The following is an 18,266-nucleotide window of genomic DNA, read 5'->3' as shown; positions in this document are numbered from 1 at the left end:
ACCAAGCAACGCATGTCATATATATTCTACGTTTGCGCCTCAAACTATTTATACAAATATGCGTTCTTTTGATGTAGACATCGTTCAATATTACATGTCTGCTCTCTGTAATACATTTACATAAATAGTATGTAAAAATAACAACAAAAACATGAATAACATATTTAATTACAGAAAGTAAAACACTAAAATAGCAGCTGTAAACCATAAGGAAAGGGAAAATCGTAATGCATGGAGATATCGTTCATAAGCTCAGTTCAATATTTTTATAAGATGCAGTTTCTCACAAAATTCTAAATGCAGCGTTAGTGCTTTTGTTCCGGTAAATTGGCATTTACATAGCTGTACAGTTTATCTCTATTTCCTTTATAAATTTATAAACAATCCATGTTTACCAGGGGGATTTACCTTAACAACATTTGATAAATAAAAATATCTCTTGTTTAGAAATTTTCAAGTATACCTTAGGTCATGTATGATCATTCTGTTAGTTACTTAACCTTAAGTTCAATGTTTATGGTGTAGATCTATTTTTTTCAAATCGTTTGATGTTTAGACATATCTTATTATCATTATTTTAGACATTGGAAAGTTTGATATAAATTATATTAAAACTGGTGCTAATTATATTGCTCTGCAAACCAAATTACAAAATATCACATTTTAATCAGCCAGCTGTTTGAAATTAAGATACTTAATCGTATCATTTTGAAACCGCCAACATATAAGGAAGTACATGTAACACAAAATGTGCTTGATTTGATTTACTTAAGAAACAAATGTGTCATTAGTTCTTTGTTTAAGAATTTGAAAGAATACGTCCTGTATTTCTGGAAAAAAATACGTTTCTCCTAATATCATGCAACATGTTAAATATCAACACATCCAAATACCCCGTTTAATATAAATGAACAAAAAAAAGGTTTATAGTTTATTAACACAAATACTAAAAAATAAAATAATGACGATTATCACTTTGTACCATATGGATCATAGACACCCTATTACTTTTACTTATAATTACAACGCGTTAGAGGATTGTGATTTCAAACAATTTTCATATCATTTGGAGTGTTTATCTCTGTAGTGCAATGATTCTTAGGTCCTTAATTTAAATAAAGCAGCTGGGTCTCACGTTTTTATTAATACAAGTTAGTTTCTCTCAAAAATTGATACATAGTTTTCATTCTTTAAGAAAAATGTAGCAAAAATTCTACATCTGAAAGGAATAATGAAGTTTGAGCTTGTATGCAACACTTGTATCCCGAAGAGTTTTAAAACCATAAAATCATTTTCCAAATCGAAGAACGTAGTTATCCTAATTTTTCTTTAAATTTAAAAGCTGAGATGACAATTCGTTAAGAAACAATTGTCGTTGAGACGCATTGCTTTTACCTGGAAGGGTTGCCAAATCATGCACATTAAAATCTAAAAAAGGTTCGTCATTCTCATGAGTTTTAGTAATACCCTTTCCACCTTTTACAAAATTATTTCTGTCAGTGCTTGTTGTAAGTCTTAGAGACGAAACCCTGTTACAATTTAACACTCGTTCAGAGTCGAAAGCTGAAGGTTCAAGAGGAATCGAACATTTAACATACAAGGAAGAGTTTTCAGACTTGGATCTTTTAAGAGGCTGGTGTTTGATTGGTTCCTCATAATCAAAAACACGCAGATTTAGTGTATTGTAAACCCCAGCTTCATTATTTTCGTCGGACATCCCTGCTTCTCCTGTCTCAATCTCCGAAGCTGATTTTCTAATTTTACTTCTCTCCAGTGAATTGTTATTGCTACTATTCCATGTAAATACAACGTGATCGTAGTCATCATGAGTAGTATTATTCTTTTCAGTCGTGTACGTTGGGATATCTTTAAAAACAAATAATGCATTTTTTATAAAAGAAACAGAAGAGTTTATGATAATAATGAATTAAGCATTCTACGAAGAGTTCTTACCAACAAAGTTTCTTGGTTTGGTCTTTCGGCACCTATATATTATTTGAATTTATTTACGTTAGTATTGATCTACACTTTTATATTATATTATGTATGAATAGTAGGATTTAAGATAAAATAATATGTCTTACCTTCGGCAAACACAAACCATGATGAAAATTACTGTTCCAAGTAAAATTGGAATTATCCAAAACATGTATCTGTATGATTCTTTAAAGAGTAAGGAGAAAAAAAATGATAAAACATAATTGAAGTAAATGATATACTTTGTAAGACTTTCATAATTAGATGAAATTTATATACCATGAGTAATTTGCCATTTATCCTAGCCTATCCTTTGGCGATAGACTATGATAACTATAGTAATATAAAATTAGAATCAGTCACTAGTTCGGTAATTATATCGCCCTCTAAATGTTTCAACCTGACAAAAATCTAATTGAAACAATTAGTTAATTGCTTATATGTCCATTAAAATATTTAAACACCGCCTAGTTTCATTGCATGTAAATTGGTATATCACTATATATTAAACCTAAACTAGCTTTGAAAGGGCATGGTCCCGATATCAATCATCTATTTAATTTTCGCTCGCTTTTAATAATTACAATGCTTCATTAAGGTATATATAATTTTCAACTAAAATTTCAGTGTCATTCGTCGTATTATAAGTGAAATAGATAACTCACAATTCTCTGGTATGCAAACAAAATTTTTGTTTACGTTTTGAAAGTTAAAGCAAAAATTCCAGTTTTAGACCTAAATTGAATATGACAAATGCAAGAAATTATTTATTTATGCTTAAAACGGATAAGAGAAAAAAATCAGCTTTTAAAAGAACTTTTACCGGATTATTGAACTATTATAAAAAAAAAAAAAAGCAGGGCACGGGCCCTGTTTACATAACAAAGCATTGAAGACTCTGCATCTTGCGTATAACTACGATTTATACGTTGATCATTAGAAGTGCATTTCTAGAGCATCAAATAATAAAAAAAAGAATAATAAAATTTGACAAAAATAGTGACAATGCCCCTTTAAGCCCTAAAAGTTTGATTTCCTATAGAGCATTTGGATAATAGATACATAAAGCCAGTTTTATTAAGATTGATAACTGAAACTTGTTTGATATTTACCATATATACAAAACCAATTGTAGAATCCATCAGGACAAACATCGGAGCAATTTTTTCCATATCTTCCCGCCTGACAATCTAAAACTGAAGTTATTGAATATTACTTTCAAACTTATATTTTAATAATTTTGCAAGAATTCATCCGCATGACTTAAACCGTACCTATTGACTAAAGATTGATAAGAAAAAGTATTCAAACCATTTGTTAGTCTGTCATGACGTTTAACGAAACGTTCTTACAAAATGTATAAGGAATTTATACTCCCTATCAAAACATACCCTGCTTTATGTTTTGAAAAAACGATTTTAATTCTTGAATATTTAAAAAAAAACACCTCAACATGAGTCCCACATCATAAAATGGATCATGTCGAAAGTAAGTTAGAAATTATTAAGTTAAAGAAAAGTGACTCAAGTAAAACAATTCGATTAATTGCATCGCTTAGAAAACCCATTCACGCAGATTAAATATATGACCAAACCTGATCTAAAATCATTTTTATAAATCAAATGTTCTTACGAAAAGGACTTTGCACTCATGGTTTCTTACATTATAGCTCTTGAGAATCATAATTTAGAGAAAAGTTAAACGAAGATTTAAAGAGAGCACTATGTCAAATTATTTTATTGGAAAGAAGCACTTGATCATTACATTTCCCTTGTGAAATCATAAGCTCAAATTTTGTGACTTGGAATTTTCTTTTCAATAATCAAAGTGTAAACAAAAACCCGACCTTAGTGTTGTTAACTTTACAAAGATTTGTGAGGTCTGCAACCATTGATCTCGCTGATATTCGACGATTGGTGCTTAATTTTTAGTTGACTATTCGAAAAGCCTTACCGGGACATTTTAAGGAGGTCGACTTTAGTTTGCATTGCGCATGATTTTGCGCATCCTAATATAATGCAGTTGATTTATACGAGGGTTGTCCCAAAAAAGCGTAGACAAGTGGCGTTATTCAGTTAATCGAAGACAAAGGAAGATGAAATTTGTGCCACAAAGGGTTCAAGAAATTTGCATTCAAATAATGTTTAAAAATTGAATATTGTTTGAGATTAAATTAGTGAAATGAAAGCATGTTAAATCAGAAATTCTACATGCGGCGCAATGTCAAAAACAAAAAGTTAAATTTAACATAATGAATTGAAAATTGGGCGGAAAAGTACTTTTCGAATGAAAAAATTCAAATAAAATGTACACCGATATTTGATAATAATTCTACTATTTACTCTGAAAATGTTTTGGCTATAACAAAACTTTTAAATATTTTATAGCGCGTTTTGTGACAAGTTGAAAACTTAAGTGGTAATAAAATGACGTTTTCAGCGTTGAAGAGGCGCAGCAGTAGCTGATACAAATTTGTAAAGACCATCAAATAAATCCTAAGCGGCTTTGGAAGTAAATGAAATTAACAAAATCGATGAGAAATGCGTTTTGCGTTTTCTTATGAATTTTTTTCGATATCATTTATAAAATTGAACACAATAAACAAAATACAGATAAAAATATTAGATTGTTAAAGGAAATTTTTATTTTTAACACGATTTTTACGTTGTGCAGTAGGGGAGTATTGCCATTGCGCTTTTATGACGTTATGATAAAATGAAGCTTTGTAGGAGTACGTTATAAGAAATAACATAAAAGAAAAAGTAAAAATTGTACGCTGTTGAAATTTTATATACAGAATGATGCTATCCTCGAAGACATTTTCCTTATTTTTGGAATGAATCCATAATACCAATCATCATTCGTGATGATCCAAATATATAGCAAAATTTGGTGCATTTTAATATTTTGAGATGGCCCCCACTAAAAACCAGACGGTAGAATTTTGTGTTTTTTACATATAAGGTAGGAAATGATATTACTAATCATATATAACAATTTGAGAAAAAAAGCTATTGTTGTATTTTTTTTAACTGCTTTGATGTGCGGAAAATGACAGTTTCCTCTATATTCCTATAGTAAATGTACCTCTATTTTGAGATGGTCCCTAAAAAGGACCAGACGGTCGATTTTCATGAACCTTCCCAAATAAACTAGAGTTGGTTTAAATTACATATGGTTAAAACATAAAGAGTTGTGCTATTGTAGTTTTTCCGTAAGAAAACCCAAATCGGCATCCTTAAACAATAAATACAGATTAACAAATTTTTATCAACATTGTGACCATTTTAGTGAAATTTATATTAGTTCAATTGCATAGTCATAAATGACATGATTGTAGAATTGTATATTTTGTTTGATCTTTAATTTATCTCCTATTTTCATTGGCAACCAAATTATTTTTGACAATTGTACACCTTGATTCAGGTACTAAACAATTCTTAAATTGTAATTTGTTAATTAGAGTGAAAGAATATATGAATAAATTTCGAATCGTTTATGTAAATAGATAATCAGAGTGAATATTTTTATTGCAGTCCACAGACACATCTGCCATTATAAGATATTACCACACATGCACAATGTAATAATTACATTGTATGTATGTATGTATCCTTAAATTTTACAATATACTTATTCAATAAATAATCACGACCTGTGGCTTTGCCACATTTTAAGCCAATGAAAACACGTGCAACTTCGTCATCAGAAATATAACTATCTAGTTCGAGAAAAACTGGCTCTACTGTCACCAAACTATAACTAGCCGGATTAGGTTCCCAAGGTTACACACATCTATAAAATATTGGAAGAAACCGTAGGTAGTTAGTTGGCTCCTATAGTCTGTCCCATGATATTTTTGCCGCATATTTTCTAAAACATTTCGATATTTATAAATTCCTCTTGATTCAGACGATGTTCATCTAATAGTATGAAAAAAATACCAAGATTTCCTTTTTGAAACGCCCCCTCGAACTTGTCGGGTTTCAATACATAGCTAAAAATATAAATTCAACGGGGATTTTGCATTGCACTAGCCATTATGAAGTCCGGATGATAACGTTAAAAAATTGTGCGAGTTATTCCGATTGACTTTCGAATGGAAGAAAGATGCATATGTCAACATTCCCCTTTATAAATCTACGTAAGAAATCTGGGTTTTTTTCCTGTGAATTTTATTGCATTATGGTGATAAATGCTTTTAATTCCTGTACAAGCGCAACAACTCTGCATCATTGTTCAATTGTCCATGAGACTATGATCTTGGCATATACTCATTGTTTCATACGACTAAGCCTATAATAGATACTGATTTATCAGACGACGGTTACAAGGTAGACGAGCAGCTTTAAAAATTTCAGAGCATTTAGAATTTAAATCGGTCGCCATCTACTAAAATGCTTCCTAAAAATCACAAGAAAGGCAACCAAAACGTACGGGGGAACCCGGCGAAACGAATTATAACGCCGAGCCGAAGGATTATCGAGGCTACCTCGGCGGCGAGCAAGACCAGTGATGTACCATGCGCTCCTGCATCTAACAGCGGAGGGGAGACGCTCAACGTTAGCCTGAATCATCTACATTCAGCACCATAGGTCATTCCTCATCGGATCGCCAAGGCCCCAGTAGACAGTCTCAGGGTCAGTATAAATAGATTGTGACAAAACTCGCCACTAAATGTTATTAAAGTCTTTTATATCATAAAAATATCGGTATTATTTAACAAACTATACAAGACATGGGTTGTAAGTGGTTACTGCATTGTACTGTATATTGTTAAAGATTTATTCGGTAATAGACCCTTACAATTAGGAATAAAATGCATAATTTACTGGATACAATTATGAAATGAAACCAAAAACAAAAATATTACCTAAACATCCAAACATAAAATTGCATTGTTGATTCATTGTGCAATTACATTGCTGTAAACAAAACTCTCCATACATCCCATCTGGACAAGTTTCCGTACAATTTTTACCATATGAACCGACTGGACATTCTACAAATTAAACAATTTCAAATCAGAGTCATATATGGCCTTGTATTCATTAATTTCATATGTATGAATTTGATTTAAAGAAAATAAACTTACTCATACAAACACCGTTAACATCGTGATAATTAGTACAACAAACTTTCTTTCTGAAAAACAATAGAAATTGATACATATATGATTTGTAAATCTAAGCGATAATGATATTGACTTTCACATATCTTGTCACTGTAAAAAGATTATATAAATATATTTCTCGTTGAATGTCTACCCTTGAGATAAATACAAAAACTATAAATCTAAATGTTTGTGCTCAAATAGAAAAATAGACTTACGATTCTGGAGATGTGCAATTTCCAGTTTCTGCTTGTGCATTGATGCCAAAATTCAAAATCAGCAATATAAGCAAAACAAAATTCCAAAGATTACGAAAACAAACATGTGTCAACATATCGCCTCAAATATTTAATTATACATGTATATTGATACACTGTAATTTATTGGAATGAATACGGAAATATATTTAAAACAAGGAAGGATTTTGACATTTTTACAAAATTAATTTCAATGAGGTTAAATTGTTAGCAAATTGATAACTAGTGAGATAAATCCGTAAATGCCAGCGAAAGACGTGACTCACTACTGGTATTTACCAGCTAAGCTTTACTTTTAAATACGGTAATAGTAATTTACAATCAAAATATCGGCTCATTGTTTAATTAGCTTAAAGGTTGATGCGATTTTTGCGCGGCCATGTATCGTGTAGAACAGGAAATAATGGAAAGTTATTCTAGAGCTAGGCAGTAGAATGACCTTGAGGACAAACAGAGTATAAACAAAAATCAAAAAGGGAATAAAACAAAATTTAAACAATAAATTCATTGTTTACCTTTGGCGATTCAAGCGTTAAAATGTATCGTATAATTGAAGCAGCGATGCTAGCTTAGTGTTTATGGTTACTGAATTATGTAATGAAGAGTTATCAAACATTTTAAATCATTATTACTGTCGATCAGAACGTTAAACAGAAGGAACAACTGGCTTCTTATATGTTAACGTTACAACGGTAATTACAACAACTTGAAACTACTTGAAAGTCTAAGATTACTCTGTTCGCAAGGAGGTTTGTGCATTCCAGGTACGTACAACGTAGCATGGGGGTGGGGCCAATTTTGATAAAAACAGATATACAGATCGCTCGTCGTTTCAAATGTGAGGCATTTCCTTCCTTTGTCTCCACTGCGCTACGGCCGTGTTTTATTGGACTAATGTTTAAATTTAGAATTGAAATCTTATCAATCAAGTATGGTGTTTGATTGAACATCCGCTATCCTGGATAATCAAATATATCCATCACAAATAAATGTAGTTATCAAGAATAAATACATGTAAATAATATCTTTTAATATACGAGGGCTGTCCAAAAAGTTTTTGTCATTTTAAACGGGTTTATATATGCGTATTGTATACCAAAATATTTGTCATGAAATTCCAAATCAGATTAAAGTGGTTTTGAATGTTTTCATTAAAATCAAACTTAAATTTTATTGTATTAAAGTGTCGCGAAAAGCACGAACGGCCCATTGTCAAAATTGTCCAAACTTCGAGAATGAGTTATAAGATATGAATATTAACAGTATTTTTAATACAGGTAAAAACGTCAAAATATTCAACTGTGGCGTAGTCAGAATTGTGAACGTCATTTTCATACGTCATTTAAAGCCGTTTTTATTTGAGCAGAGGATATTTCAAGGAGTTTACGGCAAGAACATGTCTTTGAAAACGCCAGAAAAAGCGACGTCGGCGGATCGCATGGAACAGCGCGCCATCATTAAATTCTGCGTAGACTCGGGGAAAGCACCAATCGAAACGAAACAAATGATGGAGAACACAAAAAGGCATCGACATATATCAAGATCACTAGTCTACAAGTGACACAAACGATTCTCGGATGGAGTTTGCGATTTAAAAGACGCTGAAAGAAGTGGAAGGCCTTTGCTTTGTGACGATATAACGAAATCCCGCATTCATGACATTGTTATGAAGGACAGACGTCTGACGTTAAGAGAAGTCGCGTCAATAAGTGATGTTAGCAAATCTTCGGTTTTTAATATCCTCACTGAAGACTTCTGTATGAGTCGTGTTTGCGCAAGATGGGTGTCCAGACTTTTATCCGATGAGCACAAAAAAGACGAATGCAGATAAGTAAGGCTTTCATACAGAATTTCAAAAGAGGAGGAGAGAAGTGGCTTGACAGAATCATTACTACGGACGAGACTTGACTGCATCATTTTGATCCAGAAACAAAAACAGAATCCAGCATTTGGAAACACCGGGGTTCACCAGCACCTAAAAAGGCAAAGGTTGCGAAATCCGTGGGTAAACAAATGTACATATTCTTTGCTGATCGGCACGGAATGATTTTGGTCCACGCTGTATCCTCCGGTCAGACGGTGAATGCTGCATACTACTCCAAGGTAGAGAACTACCCATTTCATCACATTTAAATTGTAATTACAGATTTAAAAACGTCCATTTCGCTACATTTAGCATATTGTAAATCATAAATTTAATACCCGGACATTCTAATCTTAATTTTGATTCATTTAATTACTATATATATGAATAAATTCACATATTCTAAAGCCACATACAGTGTACCAAACGAAACATTGGTTTAATTTATTACAGATGTTACGCCGCGACTTACATTTAAGAAGTAAGAAAAAACGCCCTGCCATGGCTGTGGACCTTGGATATATCATCCTACACCAAGATAATGCACCTGCACATACGGCAGCTTCCACGTGTCTGGAAATCGAACTCCTAGGATTCGATCTTCTTGAACACCCGCCATACAGTCCGGATCTTGCTCCGATGGATTTTCCAATTTTTCCTTTCATCAAATCACAGCTTAGAGAAGTAAGATTTGAGGATTCTGATGAACTTAAATATGCTACTCGAACCATTGTATCTAAAATCGACAGTAAATGGTATTTATGATTTATGGCTAAGAAGGTGTGAGAAGTGTTTGCAGTGCAAAGGTGACTACGTTGAAAAGTAACAGAAACCATCGCGCTACGTACGACGTTATAAAAACGTCGTGTAACCGTCAGACTGGGCCGTGCGGCCTGTACAGGCAATGTTTTTGTAGTGATAACTACATTATGAGAATGTACATTGTTCTGATTTTTATACACATGTATTATTATAGTCTATATTAAAATATTTTAATACTTTTCTAAATATAGCGTCGTTATTTAGAATGAAATTACATGTGTCCACGGACTTTTTGGACAACCCTCGTACTATGCAATTTTTGCGGATTTTGTTTTTATCTAGTATACATCATAACTTGATACTTTTTTTTCGCCCTATATGCGTCCTTGGCCTCCTTGGCCGTGTGCAGACGAAAATTGAGCAGCGGAAAAACTAATTTCAATCAGGAAGGTATGTAGAAATTTGATTTAATTTAAGCTTCGAAATTACGAAATAAAACATGCAATCAAATTTTTCGTCAATGTAGTTTCATTTCGTTTGTTAATTTTTTAACAACAATACTTGAGCACGTGTAGGCAAACTGAATTTTTTTTAGATTTACAAACTGAGTTTTCGTTAGGACAATTGCAAAAGACTGAGCACTGGAATGCTGAGAGCGAGATCGTCTTGATAATCCAAACAAAGTCTCCTTACGCAAGTCCTGCACGAAGCAAACATGCCACATACTAACCACGAATAGCAGGCCCAACGCTGGCCACAGACCAAGCTTTGACGTCAAATGTCCTCAATAAAAAAATCCTAGCAGTACCCCTAATTATTATGTCTGTGGAATGTCCGCTCGCCGCATGCCGCACAGATGTCTGTTTCAAAGTCTCAACTCTGTCAACAGCGAGGAATCAGTTAGTCCACATCACTTCTGGTGGTCAACACGGTACGTATATTAATCCTATTGTTACAATGATGTAGCATTACATCTGATCTTGGTACATGTACTAATGATGCCATGACAACACAAAAATTACTATATTTAGTATTGTCAAATATCTGCTCTCAGAAATAACCAATATTTGAATAGTATGGTATCGAAATCAAATCTTTATCTAAGCATTGATTCATTATTATTTTTTTTAAATACAATTTCATAGGTGCAGCGGCGTATGCATAAAAATTGAGTAACGCGCGTTAGCGTGTTATAAAAATTTTCTGCACACACCGCTGCGGATATGAGACTATTTTTGTCAAAAAATAATGATTTAATGCTTATATTTACATTTATTTTAACCTCTTGCCTTGTCTGCAAATGTGATTTATACATGTACCTTTTAAATTAAATATTATCCTAAGGGTAAGTTCATATAATTGTAAATGCCACAAACATGATTATGAGCTTTGATATTCGCGTGTGACGTTGCATTTTACAGCATTCAATGTTTGTGTCGTCATAATAAACTTGCTATTATAACATTTCAGTACCCTGTGTGTGTTACAGCATCATCACTGCTGTAGCTTTACGGACACTTTACATGCAAAAAATATGTGGAATGTAAATTTAAAACATTATAGAGGATGTCTATCACATAAATCTTAATAATTGTCATCATTGTCAGCTGTTCATCTTTGACGTCACAGAAATCCCCCCAATTTTGCAAGCAAATTAAAATATTCACATTTTTCCTTCATATTTTGTCTTTGACAGTATAGAGCACTGGTCTGAATTTTATATATGTTTCTGTACTTATAATTATACACATATTAAAGAATGGTACATAAGCAAGCATGCGCTTGATGTTTCCTAGTCGAAAAACCGTCGCAAAACATCCATATTAAGCTCCAAAACATTAATTTATCAAAACAGTATGTTTTACGTCGCTACAGTTGTAGCGAGGGCAGCAACAATTGCACATACGTACCTTGCATCAATGTCAGTTTAGAATGAAAAGAGAGAGAGAGAGAGAGAGAGAGAGAGAGAGAATGAGAGAGAGAATTATATAATATTTCTCACAAAATTCTTAGACTTGCCTACCCCTAAAACAGCTCCTTGCTTTTGGAGAGAATTGACCAGTCTGTGAAGTGTAATTTGCGTTAAATTTGGTCAAAAGTGTAGGCTATAAATACAGTAATAATTTTCTTTTGTACCTTGTTGCTATCTGACTTTTATTTTTTTTCCATGTGTGGAATAGTGTTATTTTTAATTTGTTTTTATTGAAATGATTGAATATCAAATGCAACTATTAATTTCTACAATTCGCGTATTTGAATATCCGTGATGTTTTTATTTTTTTACTTTTTTTATTCAATAAAAAATACAATACTATTGGTTTTTATTTTACTTATTCATATAAGTCCTGAGGGTAGTTTATAGATCCATGTTTTTCATTGATTGAGAGGGTTCCCCGCAAAGTTCTTTGTGCTGATCAGTGAGAGAGCAGTAGTTTTTTAAGCCAGTTAAGAGGTCAAGTTTGTTCCTGAGATACTTTGACTATTTGACTTTTCTATTTATCAATCACGAAAGACTTCAAGACATCGACTGAAAGTTGACCATTTTCTTACTAATTCTTTATTTTCCATTTATAAATCTGTTTCTTACTTTTAATGTAATTTTAATGCAATATACTGAGTTTCACTTAATAATGATCAAATTAAGCTCTGATTGAATCAAAGAAGATATATATGAAGGTTTTTATATCATTCTTGTATGTTTATTAATAGAGTTATCTGTCGCTCAGTATTCGCCCATTAATCGGGTATTGTACCAAATTGGAACGCGAAGCGGTTTATAAAAAAGCGTAAACTGTTCAAAGTTATGTTATACTCGTATAGCATCGGTAGAAATTAAATTTATTCCTTATAATTTAATTTTCTACTACTTAAAATAGATGATAAAGCCCATTAATTAGTTAAAATATGTTAATTTGTACAAAATTTAAACGTAACGTCAAGCGGATTAATACGTTTAGCACGCGCGTCTTATCGTGACATAGGCAAGTTATGTTATACGATATATATATGAATTTGTTTAGCCAATCCAATGAGGCGTTGCAATCAGAATTAAATTATAATCATTTGTAATATGTTTACGTATATCGACTCAATAAGAAGGAATGGAAGCATATACCAAATCGCTTGGGCCTCTCTAAAGCTTATTAGGTACTCAAAACGTGTCTTTAAACCTCAAGGAACCGTAAGTTACGAGTTTAATGTCAGCCATGTTTGGCAGAACACCACGGGGGAGAACATTAGAGAGCATTTTGGGATGTAGACCCAAAAAATTCTTGATGAATCTGAAGGTTTAGCTCGTTCTTTTTCCTGCGCGCTCTGGTTCTTAGAGCTCGCTTCGCTCGCTGTGACAATCTTCATGACGTCATTTATACAACATGATGCCACTGGGGCTATCAAGTTTTATATACTTATTTTCAACACAATTTCAAAAATCTTCAACTATCTTTAAAGCTTTCTTTAGAAAATTAATTTTTTGGCGAGAAATGCATAAAATCGCACATTTATGACATTGTAGTCCTTTAGAAAATGTGAATAGATTGACATAGGAAAGGTATTGCATTTAGATCTAACAGCTAAACTCAGCAACTTTTTGTATTAGTAATTGTTTAAATTAAGATTACAAACAGATCAAAAGAAAAGAAAATGGCTTCCATTTCCGGATGGACAGATGCATGTTTTAATAATGCTGCTATATAGCCAGGATATAATCAAATATATTAGTTCCGTAAGACAAGGTGCATCACGCTCCACAATATTGGGGTTGATGGACTATGATAAACAGTTTCGGTTAAGAAGGCAAAGAACCATTTGATTAATTAGGAAACAATTAATGCAGAATTATGGTTAACATATAAGGGTCAAGTATCCGTGCTTGAACGGAAGTCTGCTTCTAGCTTGCACCAGCACAAACGCTGTTATGATATCAATTTGAGGGGTTCCTATCTCAAAAGAGACTGTAGATTTTCACAAACAGTGTGATGCAATATATATTCGTACAAAATGGCTGCGTGTTTACATTCGCGACAAAATTAGGTCAAACTTCAAACTCTAGTTTTCATCTTTAAAAAAATATTCTTAATAACTAAAACTTATGGAACGCCTCAACTGCCTTATGTAGGTAATCTTCATAATATGATGATACTTCAACATTACATGATGGTACTTCAACATTACATACTGATATTCCAACATTACATGCTGATACTTTAACATTACGTGATGGTACTTTAACATTACATGCTGATACTTCAACATTACGTGATGGTACTTTAACATTACGTGATGGTACTTTAACATTACGTGCTGATACTTTAACATTACATGCTGATACTTTAACATTACATGATGGTACTTTAACATTACGTGCTGATAGTTCAACATTACATGCTGATACTTTATTATATGAAGGTACTTCACTATGCGGTGGTTCTAAAAATAGGGAAGTTTTAACATTGGGCTGTTTCTCTGTTTCAGAGATTGATCATATAGGACTAAGGTCCACTGAGACCAGTTTGGATCATGTCAAAAAGCTGGAACTACAAGTAATACAAAACAGGATTCTGCTTGAAAAATATGTTATTGAAAAACTGTATATACTGAGATTATGAAAACCACTGGCAAACAATTTGTGAGAAATTATAACAAGTTTTATGATAAATGTGATTGCTTAAACTATTCTCTTTTTTTTTAAAATTATATTGACTTGTGAACAAATATTTTGATACATGTACCCCCTTTTCTATTGTATTTTTTTATCTTCTATATCTCCCTTTTTCTTTTTTCATTTACTGCTTTTTTTATATATATATATTTTTTTTTTGGCCAAAAAAAAACACGTTTTCACACTACACGGATAATCTATTTCCTTTAGATTAATAAGATATTACAATATGTAGAATCTTGAAATGTATGAAATATGTCTGAAATATGTGTGTATGTGGATTTATGTGTAAACAAAAATTAAAAATACATAAAAAAAAAAGCTGGAACTGAAGAAGTACACAATACACTACAGCTCATGAGAGAGGATCTCTACGGAATGAAAATATTGTCGAAACATACGATTTGTTATGGTGCAATGTATTTAGGCAAATGACAACCACACATGCAACTTATAAGATCATGCAAAGGATAAAGCATTGCATTGCTGTTAAATCTGATTTTAGCAGTTACTGTACTGTTGAATAAATCAGTGCTTTCATTGCCCACTCTTTTACGTGGATCTCCAGGAATCTACATGTAACATGAATGACAGAAGTATTTGTTTAAGTGCTTTTTTTTTAAAAAATTAGCTGTTCGCTCTGACTAAGCGCCAAATGATTGGGTTCTGAATGCACATTTTAAGACCAAAATTCCCTGAAGGACTTTTGGTATCCCCTGATTTTTATGCGCTGAGCCCAAATGAACTCACAATGCAGCCATTCTTTAAAATTTAAAATGATCCATTTAAAAGACAACACTTAATCAAATAGTAGTATTTGTTGAGTATATCGATCTAAACTAGTTTTAGTGAACCTTAGTCCAATCTGACCAATCTCTGAAACAAAGAAACACCCCAGTGTTAAAAGGCATCCACGTGTTCTGAGTTTTAGCGTATTTCGTTCCCTAGGCGACGCTTCCCTAACCCTATTTTTAGAACTACCGCATAGTGAAGTACCATCATATAATGAAGTATTAGCATGTAATGTTAAAGTATCAGCATGTAATGTTGAAGTATCAGCATGTAATGTGAAAGTGCCATCATGTAATGTTAAAGTATCAGCACGTAATGTTAAAGTACCATCATGTAATGTTAAAGTATCAGCACGTAATGTTAAAGTACAATCATGTAATGTTCAAGTATCAGCATGTAATGTTCAAGTATCAGCATGTAATGTTAAAGTACCATCATCTAATGTTAAAGTATCAGCATGTAATGTTGAAGTATCATCATATTATGAAGATTATCTACAGAAGGCAGTTGAGGCGTTCCATAAAAACTTACCTAATACTTTGTAAGATGACCTTTCAGTCGAATTAAACTTTGTAATCGTCGGGGGATAGTGTAATAGAGGCAATGTACGTACCGAGGCGTGATAGATGCCCATATCCACTGTATCCCACGGAACATATCGTCCTTGTTTTCAATACGACCAACGCGTGCTTGCAGCTTTCTTTTCAGTAACAACCATAAATTTTCAATGATGTTTAAGTCGGGACTTTATGCAGGCCGACTCATGGTTCTTATTCCATTTCTATGGATAAAATCTTTCGTTGAACGGGCACGGTGTACCGGCGCATTGTCATCCTGAAAGATGTACTGTTCATTGGTAAAATGTTGGACTATAACCGGCCACAAATTGTCATTCAGTACTTGCTGGTATTTATATGCATTGATGTTGCAATAAGCAGCTATAATAGTACCTACTCCGTGCCACTAAATGCATCCCCAGATCATAACTTCGTATGATGGCTTCGCCCGACGTGCCTCAACCAAGTCCGGCCTTCAGCCCTCGCCCCGTTTTCTCCAAATATAGACACGAGAATTCTGACCCACAACGATTTTTGACTCATCTGAGAAAATAACTTCTCTCCAGTAGTTCCCTATGGTCAATTTTCTCTTTTCTCAACACCAAGACAAGAGCTTTTTTTCTATTCACTTCTCTGATCACTAGTTTCTTCTTTGCCACCCGTCTCACGAATACATTTTTGTGCAGATGCAATTACACAGTTCGGCCGTTCTCTGTTTTCATTAAATTGGTTCGTAATATCCTTCAAACTCCATCTACTGTGGGTTTTCACAAGCCTTTCAAGTTTCCGATAATCTCGGGATGTCACGGTAGATTTCTTGTCTCGCCTGGGGGTGTTTTCTATGGAACCTCGTTGTTCTACACACTTTTTAAAACTTTAAATTTTAGATCTGGGTATTCCGAAGGTTTCTGACACGTAGGTAATACCGAGCGCAGCGAGAGGCGGACGAAGCCCGCCTCGCGAAGCGAGGATTAATGGTAACACGTATATATATGAAAATCAGTGAAAAATGAAAGTTGAATCAGGGGTACTAAGGCCAAAAAAAATTTCTTCCAGCCCTGGGCGCCGCCATATTGGCAGCCATTTTGTTTTTAAAAAGTTAGTTCGATCATTGATTGACTGGTACTTATCGATGTTTATTGCCCCTGAACTCGATTAAATAAGTTCCAGTGTTTCAATAGAAGGTAATTTGAATTAAAAGAAATTAAAAAGGAAACCAGATAAGTTTCAGTAGTGCTTCAAGCAAGAAATACCACTTGTTCTGTGTATGTCTTATCAACTTATCAGATGGAATAAAAACATTTACGTCAAGAAGCTGATCTTTTAGATACTTAACAAAATATTTAATTTTATTACAGCAGCATTTATATGAATTTAATTGATGAACAATGAAAGAAGAAATAAAAAAAAGTCGGAATCACGTAACTCTCCTCGGCTATTTCCGAAGACAAAACTTGAACGTTTTACGTCTGAAATATGACGTCATAATGTAAACTGAGCACGCGACGTTTAGTTTAACTTTGACGAATGATTTGAGTAGGCAACCATGCATTCGGATCCTTCTGTGTGCGTTTTAAATAGATTTTATTATACAAAAATGAAACTGCACTGTGTTAAATCTGCGCTCGGTCCAACGGTCCCACCGTTTACATATTAGTTTTACCATCTTGTAACATTTTCCATACCATTTCTTTTACCTCATTACTCAATTCTTTTGCTTTGCGCCCCATCTTGTTTCCGTCGATTCAGATTTGTTTACAAAGCAGACGACAGTAAAATTCCGTGACGTATGAAATGTCACATGACCAACAATTGTTATAAATAGCTAATGAAATGTTGATGCTATTTATAAACCCTTTTATTCAGCGTTAAATTTATGAGGTGAAGCGCACAAGTAAATACGCCGCCATTTTGTACGAATATATATTGCATCATACTGTCTTTAAAGTGGTTAAAACCACCCCTCCATTACCTGTTCCAATAATCAATCCAGCCATAATACTTGTCAAAATGTTTGCTAACAAAGCAATGTCAATGCTCAAACATTTATGACTAGATTTCCGACGCCATTTCATCAATAATGATCTCATCCAATCAATGTTTATGCATTCACCACTTTGTTTAAACACTATCGAAACAAAAATGTAGCAAAATGGTTTTTACATGGGTTTACATTTGGTTTTTCATTAAAATACACGGGTCCTAAGGTCTTGTACCTTGTACAAATATGGTGCGTGTCGGTGTAAAGCAGAATATTGATCCCCGTAGAATAATAACCGGAGTA

At 33.2% G+C, this 18,266-nt stretch overlaps 1 protein-coding gene across 1 annotated transcript; it reads right to left on the bottom strand.

The window, feature by feature from the left end:
- Positions 1 to 160: 160 nt before the first annotated feature.
- LOC128180297 (uncharacterized) lies at positions 161 to 7,430 on the bottom strand. Its single transcript, XM_052848276.1, has 7 exons — positions 7,309 to 7,430; positions 7,073 to 7,122; positions 6,851 to 6,979; positions 3,090 to 3,173; positions 2,085 to 2,163; positions 1,954 to 1,985; positions 161 to 1,866 (listed from the first exon to the last, which is right to left on the bottom strand). The coding sequence occupies exons 1-7, from the start codon at positions 7,422 to 7,424 to the stop codon at positions 1,319 to 1,321; spliced, it is 1,038 nt and encodes a 345-aa protein (XP_052704236.1). The 5' UTR covers positions 7,425 to 7,430; the 3' UTR covers positions 161 to 1,318.
- Between the last annotated feature and the right edge of the window lie 10,836 nt (positions 7,431 to 18,266).

This window comes from Crassostrea angulata, chromosome 4, assembly GCF_025612915.1.
Source record: "Crassostrea angulata isolate pt1a10 chromosome 4, ASM2561291v2, whole genome shotgun sequence".
NCBI lineage: Eukaryota > Metazoa > Mollusca > Bivalvia > Ostreida > Ostreidae > Magallana > Magallana angulata.
This window is presented reverse-complemented; position numbering and strand designations above follow the sequence as displayed.

What these genes read in the sequence shown, in the direction of transcription:
- LOC128180297 (XM_052848276.1), bottom strand. Translation starts at nt 7,424, where the DNA reads ATGTTGACACATGTTTGTTTTCGTAATCTTTGGAATTTTGTTTTGCTT. An exon ending in TTTTATGTTTGGATGTTTAG is followed by an intron (nt 3,174 to 6,850) that starts GTAATATTTTTG and finishes CAATAACTTCAG; the next exon opens with TTTTAGATTGTCAGGCGGGA. An exon ending in CAATTGGTTTTGTATATATG is followed by an intron (nt 2,164 to 3,089) that starts GTAAATATCAAA and finishes TACTCTTTAAAG; the next exon opens with AATCATACAGATACATGTTT.